Raw genomic sequence first — 10,000 nt, forward strand, 5'->3', positions numbered from 1 at the left:
CCCGTCATCTACTTCCTGAATTTTTGGTCAACGATACCTGGGACACCGAACCACCGGGGCACATGAAATTTGGTGGGTATGTAGCACCACTAGACTTTTACGGAAAAATTTTGTTTGGTCCCCGGGGGCCCCCCGAAACCCAAAAAATGCAGTTTTTCCTAAATAACTACCTGAACCGTGGCACCGAGGATGAATACATTTTTATGGTATGTTGGTCTCAAGGGCCCACATCAACCTAGCCCATAATCACTCATTTGTGATTTGCACCCCCCCGGTAAAAAATGAAAATGCAATATCATTCTGCTTTAATCGCCCCTCTCTTCAGTTAAGATGTTCAGAACTGCGCCAAATTTTTTGTGTATGATTAACCTGACATTCTCTGGGGGTATGCCACGTTTCGTAGAATTTCATCGATGGGGGGGGGGGGTCTAAAAAAATTAAGTTATGTGTACATTTAGTAACTGTACACTCATTGGCCTGTAGATGGTGGTGCACACATACACACGCACACACACACACAGGCACACACATACCATCAGTATCGGCAATTACAACGGCCGATACAATTACAAATTCAGTAGGATTAAAGGAAAACCAAATATTCATCATAATAATTTGGCTGCATTTCCAGTATTGGCGTCACGTAGTCGTTTGTCCACCAGATGGCGCATCGTTGCAGTGAGACGTAATTTTGTTGGAAGTTAATCTAAAGTGGGTCGGAAAGACTATGCTTTCTAGGACAAGACTGTAGTTTACCACAGAGAACGTCTAATAAGGTTAGGATGATTTCTGCATGACCTGTAATTCCCATTTCTTCATGAAGCCGAAATAAATGTGAGAATGTTTATCGGACATGCTTGTTTTTTACTGCAGGTAGGCTACGTTAATCTTAAATTATATCAATAGCCTAGAGTAGGTAAAATAATGTTACCGTTAGCATTGGTTGAGTGATGGAGGCCAATTTGATTATTGATGTATAAGTAGAAAACCATACATGCGGTTATAGGCTACCAAGCAAATTGATAACAGCACTAATTGCATCTTTCGAGTGTCATCTAATTTGCTTATGACCATAACCTAGGCTACTAACAGGAGTGAGTGAGTTAGCCACAACACATTCGCTACGTGATGGTTTTCTAATGGAAAATATATAGGCTACCTGAAAGATAACCTGTCTATGATGCATCCTAAACACCGGGCTGGGACTCAGCCTGATCTGCCGGCGATTCCTTTTCGATTTCTTAAAATATTGAGCTTGGTCTGGGCCTGGGTCATGGACCTCATAGTTGCAAAATGCAAGGGAACATGAATCAGCATATTATTTGCACAAACAATAACGTACAGTAGCTCTTCAACTTGGCCAGTTAAAATGTGTATGAACAGTCTAGCAACGCATTTCATGAAGGCCCTTTTGGACATATCAGTTATTTGCACCACTGGGTAAAACGGCATTTTGTTTTAGACTTCTGGTATTTAATTTGTGCATTGACAATAAAGTATTACATGAACTAAAGATGACTAAAATCTTATGTAGAAGAAGAAACATTCACAAAAAATCCATCCATCCAAAAATGACCTTTGTTTTTGATATGTTGAAAACGGCATGGAACTGACAGAGATGTTTTTGTTTATAAATATTATACTGATACCTTTTGCTTTTCCCAAATACAACGTAGCCTACAGGTGTAAGTGACCTTTCATCAATCCAGTTGCAATGGATGAACTGTGATGAACTGCCCTACTTGTGATTGTTTAGAGATTTTAAAGGTTTTATAACAATGCTACATCTTCTTTGGCTATTCTACAATCTATTCACCTTTTCAGCACCAGTAGGCTACTTTCTGTGCAGCCGCACACACACACTCAGGCATGCCAAACAAGCATACACAAAAGTTTCAAGAGTGGGGGATGGAGTAAAATATGGAGACAAATTGAAGTGTGATTTATTTTCGCAGAACGGATGTACAGGACTGAGCGGCGGTCATATTTTGTACCGCTATGCGGTACATCTAGTTTGGCTTCTATTTGTCCATTTACTTTGGAAGAGTTAGTGAGTCCTGGCCTGGCTAAATAGGCAAATGTATGTATATAACTTGTAAGGTATATACTAAAACAACTATATTATTTAGCCTGACTATCTCATTCTATCATACTGGAACTCATTCATGAGCACTGGAATATTTGTTGTCATAGGATTGTGATTGTGCGTTCCAAAAGGCAGTTGGAGAATATTCTGTGTATTTTTCACAAAGGTGTTTCCCCAGCAGCTGAACCAAACTAGTCAGAGCAGTCAAAGGCCTCAAATCCCGGTCTGTGGGGTAACGATACCAAACCTGCACCCCGACACCACCACCCCAGTCAGGCTCACAGCACTGCTCCATCCCATCCCCAGCAGTATTCATTAGTGAAATAACACGGCCCAACAATACAAAAAAGCTATTTGTTTGTTTTCTGCATAATGGTTATGAAGAAATAATTTGGCCTAAACCTGCAGTAATTTCTTCCTTGTGATGATACTACAGAAGTCAGTCTGACAATTTTATTCATGAATCTTTTGAAAAGATGTCTGTTATCAGCTGAGAAAACTGAACTGAAAAATAATTTGCCCACTTCCTTTGCTTTGATGAAGCTCCTGTAGCTGTAAGTTGTCCTTGGTCTGACTGCACCAGTGCGTGTGTTCCCTGTTTGTGTGTCTGAGATTTTATCATGATTATTCTGTTTCCTGTTGTGGTGCATTACCAGATGCACCACAGTCACAGCGGTGCGTGTTTCTGAGATTGCGTAGGTCGCCTGTGTCCTGTGGGCATGTGAACTGGTATGTCTGTGTTGACTATGTCAGTTGAGGTCAGCCTGTGTCAGTTTGACTTTCAGATATAATTTCACTAGTATTAATGTTTAACGGCTGCCACAAACACTCACACTCCCAACCTGCGCTGTTTTTTGTTCTACTTTTGCGCGGCAGCCTCCTCCCTCTTTCTGTCCTCTCATTGCTCTTACCACGTTCTCTTCAGCAGGATTGCACTCGTGAACACAGAAGCAGGGAAGAACATGTTCTGGCATGGGTTGTGTGTGTGTGTGTGTGTGTGTGTGTGTCCGTGTGTGTGTGTGTCTGTGTCTGTGTCTGTGTGTGTGTGTGTGTGTGTGTGTGTGTGTGTGTGTGTCTTTGTTTGTGTACAGTATGTCCTTGGTCGAGCAAATATCACTTGTGACATACCACATGAATGTGTTGGAAGATCCTCTTGTCACTTTGAGCTTCATGGATCAACAGAAATGCTTTAAAGCACGAGTAAATCTCACTGTGTCCATGCCGAGGGTCACTGTTAGGAAAGGTTGTCCTCCTCAGCCCTGCTTTCACCTGCGGGAAGACAAGACCCAAGATTGGGCGCTCACCTTCCCAGAGTCTCAGAGCCTGCACAGGAGGGGATAGCATGAAAGAGACGGCAGACCTTTGTCATTTCTGTTTGGATATGTGCTATTGATGCCCTACTTTGCACTCACAAAGGGTTCTCTGGTTTTTCTGTAAAGGCTTCTGTAGGAAATGTTTTATTTGAAGGTTCACTATATAGGGGCTTGCTCTTGTGCCTTAGCCATGCATGCAAAGGATGTTGAGGTTTTAGCTGTGCTTACCTGCATCAAAAATCTTGCATGGCAATCTTTAATCTGATATTTGGTGAGCTTTGATCTCATATCTGATCTGATATGTTCCTGCACCTCAGATCCTCTGAAGAATCAATGGTGCCCTTTGTAGACTACTTTGTGTATCAGGTACATTTGCATTATTCTGTAGATATTAACCTTAGTTTGTGACTTTTTTGCCATCAAATCAATTTGGAAAATATTATGTATCTAACATAATGCTATTCCCAAGAACTTGTGAGAGGAACTGTGCAGGGTGTTCCAGTGTCCGACATGAGCCTGAATTGGTAGTGAAGTTCCACTCGGCATGGCACCCTATCTGTGCTCTGGCATCTCCCATTAGCCTGCACTGGAAACTTGATTCCATGTATCGCAGACAGAACAGATGGGAGGGAATCAGATTAAGTCTGCAGAAGGGCTAACTCGGGTCCCTGCATAGACACATGTGTCATATCCCCCAGCACAGTCTAGACTGAGAATGTAAAAACGACCTCACTCACTCACTCACTCACTCACTCACAAGAGCAATGCTATCCTGCCCTCTGTCCATTCAGTGGCATGCATTCTCCTGGTGTTACCCCTTGGGTGTCAACAAGGATACTAAACATGAAATCGGGTTTGACTGATCGATTTGGCCTATTGTATCTAGCTCTATATCTGTTGTGTGTGAGTGTGTGTGTATGTGTGTGTGTGTGTGTGTGTGTGTGTGTGTGTGTGTGTGTGTGTGTGTGTGTGTGTGTGTGTGTGTGTGTGTGTGTATGTGTGTATGTGTGTGTGTGTGTGTGTTGGTGTGAGTAAAGGGGGGTTATTTTGTTGTCTATCTCAGCTGACTGATTAAAGGCATTGACTGTCTGGAGCCCTCTGAGCTGTCTCTGCAGGTCTTAATTAACAGCTGATTAGATGGATGGATGATCCTAAAGCTTGCATGCTGACGAGTGATGCATTGATGGGTTGTGGTGATGGGTTGCCTGTTGAGAATTAATGCCTATTTGTATTCATACAAAATGGGTTCTCATAATTAGAATGTGAATATGTTCAAGGTCTGTGTGGATTTCTGAAATGTTGCTTCTAGTCAATAAGAAGGTGAACTACACCCTCTAGTGGATAGCAGTAGAACTTCAGTAGAGAATTGGCATGCTGCAACTGGTATTCACTTCCCTTTAGGGTTGCTCAGTTAAGGTCTGCCAAAATGTTTCACAATTCTTTTGGGATCCTGGATGCTGTGCGTGAGATTAGGGGAATGAGTGGTATACTTTTTCAATGCTCTCTCCTTTCCTCTTCCCCTTCTCTCTTTGCCACGAAAATGCACATTCAAAAGTGCTGTTTTCCAACGAGAAACAGGAGTGTAGGAGGTACACTAAGATATAATAATAATAATAATAATAATAATAATAATAATAATAATAAGCTTTATTTGTATAGCACCTTTCATACACAGAATGCAGCTCAAAGTGCTTTACATTTGGAGCATGTAACACAATAATAGTCATTATCAGTCAGTCATTATTAGTCACTCTTCTTCATTGCTGTGGCCGTTTATGATCCAATTGTAGATTTTATAAAAACACAACTATGATATATATATATATATAATATATATATACATATATATATGTATATTGTGTCTGTATACATTCTATAGCTCTCTCTCTGTGTGTGTGTGTGTGTGTGTGTGTGTGTGTGTGTGTGTGTGTCCTCAGGACTGTAAAGAGCCTCCTGACTGTGGGATGGCCGAGTCATTCACCTCTCCGTCTTGCACGCTCGGGGTGGACCTGCGCCGGGGTCGCCGACGCTTCTCTGGCAACCTGCAGCTGCCTCCGCTGTCATGGCGACAGGCGGAGAGGTCCCGCACACCTGACGATGAGTACATGAGTCGGCCGACCACGCTGCCCTTCGCCGCGCCCCCACGCATCGACATCACCCCTGTGGACCCAGACTGGTAAGTGTGTATGTGTGTGTGTCTGTTAATGGGTGTGTGTGTGTGAGTGTGTGTGTGTGTGTGTGTGTGTGTGTATGTGTGTGTGTGTGTGAGTGTGTGTGTGTGTGTGTGTGTGTGTGTGGGTTGCTGTGTGTAATCCTATTGCTTTGTGTGGTTCATGCATTCATGTGTAAGCAGGTTTGTGTGTGTGTCAGCTGAAGGTCAGTGATGATTGTGTGATGCATCTTTTGGACTTTCATTTGGAGGATTGAGTGTCAGGTGCGCACTAGTGATGGTTGAAGAAGGCATTTCAAACTAATAATGCCTAACACTAGGGCCACTCCATCTCATGCAATCAGCATATGATGTAGTTCTTTTAGGTTCAAGAGAGATGTCAAGATTCAATATATACAGTTTAAATAGTATTCAAATAGCAGGGAAAAGTTAACCTGTCCTGGTCAGCTCAGTGCATGGGTCACCTCAGATTAGACAGACACAAAGTATGATAATGGTCAACAATAATTAAATTCAAGTAGTTATTTTAGTATTAAAGAAATAAAATAAGAACAGAAAATAAGAAGAGGCCTATTAATATATTTATAGTAGGCACAGCAGCAATAGCAACTAACAACAGTAACTATAACACTACAAAGTACCCAGTGCATATACTGTAAGCGACAACTTTTGGAACAACCACATCAATTAAGTCCTCAGTTTCCATTAAAGTGGCAGGCATGTCCATACTGAGGAGTCTACTGGCCTGGGGAAATAGCTCCTTCTTCTTAGTCTCTCAGTTTTGCCTCAGTGCTTTGCCTGAATACAGTAAACTGTTTGTGTGTGTTAGTGCTTGTGTGTGGAGACTTCAGGGAGACATCAGAGAGAGAGAGAGAGAGAGAGAGAGAGCGAGAGAGAGAGAGAAAGAAAGAAAGAGAGAGAGAGAGAGAGAGAGAGAGTGAATGCGGGAGACAGAGAGGAGGATTGAGTGACAGGACCGAAGTAGAGAGACTGTCTGTCTCTCCAGGGCTCTGAGGCTCTCTGTTTGACCTTGACGCTGCAGGGTGTCCAGGCACAGTGTGTGTGGAAGGTCAGGAGTGAAGAGGTGTCAGGACAAATGTCATCCTCCTCTCCTCGCTCTGCCGGCTGATGCCGCCTCTGGAGATCCTGCACCTCAGAGCCTTGGCTCTCTTCAGAAGACAGAGAAGGGATGTGTTTGTTTATATAGCTCACCTTTTAAGTGAGAGAAGTGCCTTCTGAAATGTCAGAAAACGAGGAGTTGGCTAAAATAGAACTAAAGATCTAATAAAACTGACACTAAAACAGTGTCAGATAACAGAGTGAAAAAGAAAAACAGGGAAGGGAGAAGACAGAATGAGAACAATAAGAAGGATTTATAAATAAAAAATACAGGGTGAAAACAAAAGAAACAAAAAGCTGCAAGTCATACCAATCCTGGAGACATGGCTGCCTTGGTTGGAAGGTTCTGAAAAAAGCCCCCAGCCTCAAAAATAGGCTAGTCACTCATCTGAAGCCTGCTAGCAAGACAAAGACAAATGCCTGACAATGCATTCATCAAAAGAAAATGTCGACAATGACACAACAGTGGAAAATCTGATCTGATTAAACTGTAAAATTGGATTCTGATATATTAATATACTTTAATTTCCACTTTTATTGTCCCAAAAGGGCAATTTGTATTGTAGCAGGTCATCAATAGACTCAGACAACATAAGGTCCAAAGGCAACAAACCACATACAACATACAGGCAGATACACATGCAGTGTACACAAACACAATATCAAGCATCCCTGCTTGACATCATCCATGAAAAAATAAACCAGGACATCAAATATATCAATATGACTCCAGTCCAGTGACAGTTAGAGGCCATGACAGGCCTGGTCATTCACATGTTTCTTCTCACTCACAAGGGGAGCTTTTACAGATGTCTCTGCCCTAGAAGGTCATGTTCCTTAATCATCAGTGGTTTTGCTGCTAGTCTGTCAGAGTTCTGCATCTGTCACATTCTTGTCATGTTAAGGCGTGTCTGTGGGATGTGCTGAGAGACAGATGTGTGCTGGCCGTGAAAGCTTTGCTTGGTGTGTGTGTGTGGAGCAATGGCTCCTATGAGCTGGAACTTCATGGAGGTGGTGTTGTCAACATGGAGGTGGCTGAGAAAGAGACTCTGCTGAGGCCACAGAACTACTCACTGTGTGTTTGACTTCCTGTGTGGTAAATGTGCATAATGTATTTGCGCACATATAAATGAGTGTTTATATAGTGGAGCTGGGTGCGGTTGTATGTGAAATGGGTGTACCAGTTGTGTGCAGAGTGGCGTCACTGAGCTACTGTGTGCTACTGTGTGTGTGTGTGTGTGTGTGTATGTGAGTGTGGTCTCTGATCATGTATGCCTCTGTGGGTGTGTATTTCTGCTATAGGATGTTCGCTCGTGCACATAGTTTCTTTTAGTTTGTTCCTGCCGTGTTCTCTCCACACACCTGCCTTATCACGGCATGTTGCATGTGTTTACATGCGTCTGCTCTGTTTACACAGTACGTGCTGTCCCAGTGTGGAAGCCATAAAGACCCTTTAACTGGCTTCACCCCGCTGAACCCATCATCTCACTCCTCTTCTCCCACTCTCTCTCTATATCACTCTCTCTCTCTCTCTCTCTCACACACACACACACACACACACACACACACACACACACACACACACACACACACCAGAGGCGGACATCCCGGGTTCAGAAAGTAAAAGTCCTGTCAAGTATGTGATCCGACCATTTAGTAAACCAGCTCATCCTAATGAGCAGGTAGATCAGATAATTAGTGATATCACCTGTGTTAAGTGCACAGGTAGAAAAAATATATGGCAGGATGTCTACTTTCTGGAACTGGGATGTCCACCTCTGTGACAAAAACACCCACACACACACACACACATACACACACACACACACACACACACACACACACACACACACACACACAGGTTTCTTGCCCACCCCTTCAAAAAGTGCCTGTGGAGTCTCTGCCTCGTAAGGGTTGCCAGGTGACCAGGGCCCACATCAGAAATGATCCTAGTGGACGATGGATGGCCACTTAGTATGTCGTCGCTCTTCGTCCCCCTCCTGCTCTGTGTAAACACTGAACTTTTCCATCTCCAATTGGGAATTTATAGCTCTTCTTGTGGCGATGGGGCTGGACAGGGGCATTAGTCCACTGGTTGATTGATGCTTACCTTCTCCCCCATTCTTATGTGCGACTCACCTCGTGCTGTTGAGGTTCCAGAATTGTCTGTGTACAGTACTCATGACCTGATGTACTTCAGCATGATGATTTGTTATTTTTTCCATGAAGTATGCTTAATTTTAATGACTCCAGATTTTTAATGACTCCAAACCAAATGTGTCGAAAAGTGAAATATCTTTATCGCTTTGCTCCGGCCATGACAGAGTAAGTGCAGTTCAGAGGTTCCACCAGAGGGGGGCAGTAAGTCATTTATAGTCCTTTCCCTATCTCGATCCAACTCAACTTTACCATGATGGTCTTCTTTATCATGAGCACATTCGAGTCCACATGAATACCTTATTCATGCATGTTAATTGTAGTGACATTTGTACATTGAGCTCTCATAACGTGAGCATCTTCAGAGCCTTGCGTCTGTATTGAAATGAGAGAGGACAGCCTCCTGTCTGATGACATTGTGAGTATGCCTCAGATAGGAAGATTTTCATTTCACTATTACATTCAGTTGTTTGACAGGTGCTTGTAGCCGAAGGGACTTTCTTGTGTGGTGCGATTCAAATGCATATTGCAGGAAAACCACAGTTCCATCTCAGTGGAGCCAGATGTGCACAAGGAGGAGCAGTATTCTACTGGCACACACGTTCTCTACGGTTCCTCCCCCTTTACTCATCTGGGCGGGGTTTCATGTCATATTGCAAGGCACTGCAAGTCTCGTAGGTCACACTTTACTTGGACAGTCTCCTTTAGACTGATGCTCAGACTATCAACAAACACTCTGTTGTCACTCTGTTAGCTAAAATGTATGGTTAAAGCTGCAGTTGGCAAGATTTTTTTGGTCATATTCACTGAAACTGACACTATGCTCCGACAGAACAACATAAATCAGCCGGTTTTAGAAAAAAACCCTGCAATTCTACCTCCACCTAGAGCCTGTTATTTGTTTTGCAAAAATCCACAGCTCCCGGTTCTTCTGGTCCAATCAGAGCAGGGCTGTGTGAGATCTATCTGTCAATCACAGTCTGGTGCAGTCTGGTGCGCACTGATGAGCAGAAACTCGATGAGAGGGTGCTCGGTGGTAGTGGGGGAGGGGCATGAGAGTTGTAAACATTCAAAGTCCCCTCAATCTGTCAGACTTGCCAACTGCAGCTTTTATCTTAAGATTAGGGGTTGGGTTTGGTTAAGGTATAGTTCAGT

At 43.2% G+C, this 10,000-nt stretch overlaps 1 protein-coding gene across 1 annotated transcript in view; it reads left to right on the forward strand.

Annotated features, from left to right (window-relative positions):
* The window catches only part of pde4ba (phosphodiesterase 4B, cAMP-specific a), a 160,889-nt gene that overhangs the window by 30,058 nt on the left and 120,831 nt on the right, over positions 1-10,000 (forward strand). The window contains exon 3 of the mRNA XM_076277872.1: positions 5,337-5,575. Coding sequence (XP_076133987.1) covers positions 5,337-5,575 — 239 coding nt within the window. The remainder of the gene's footprint in view (positions 1-5,336; positions 5,576-10,000) is intronic.

This window comes from Alosa pseudoharengus, unplaced genomic scaffold (assembly GCF_046254945.1).
Source record: "Alosa pseudoharengus isolate Yale_2024_CS ecotype anadromous, Long Island Sound unplaced genomic scaffold, YU_APseudo_1.1 YU_APseudo_1.1_scf_11, whole genome shotgun sequence".
Taxonomy (NCBI): Eukaryota; Metazoa; Chordata; class Actinopteri; order Clupeiformes; family Clupeidae; genus Alosa; species Alosa pseudoharengus.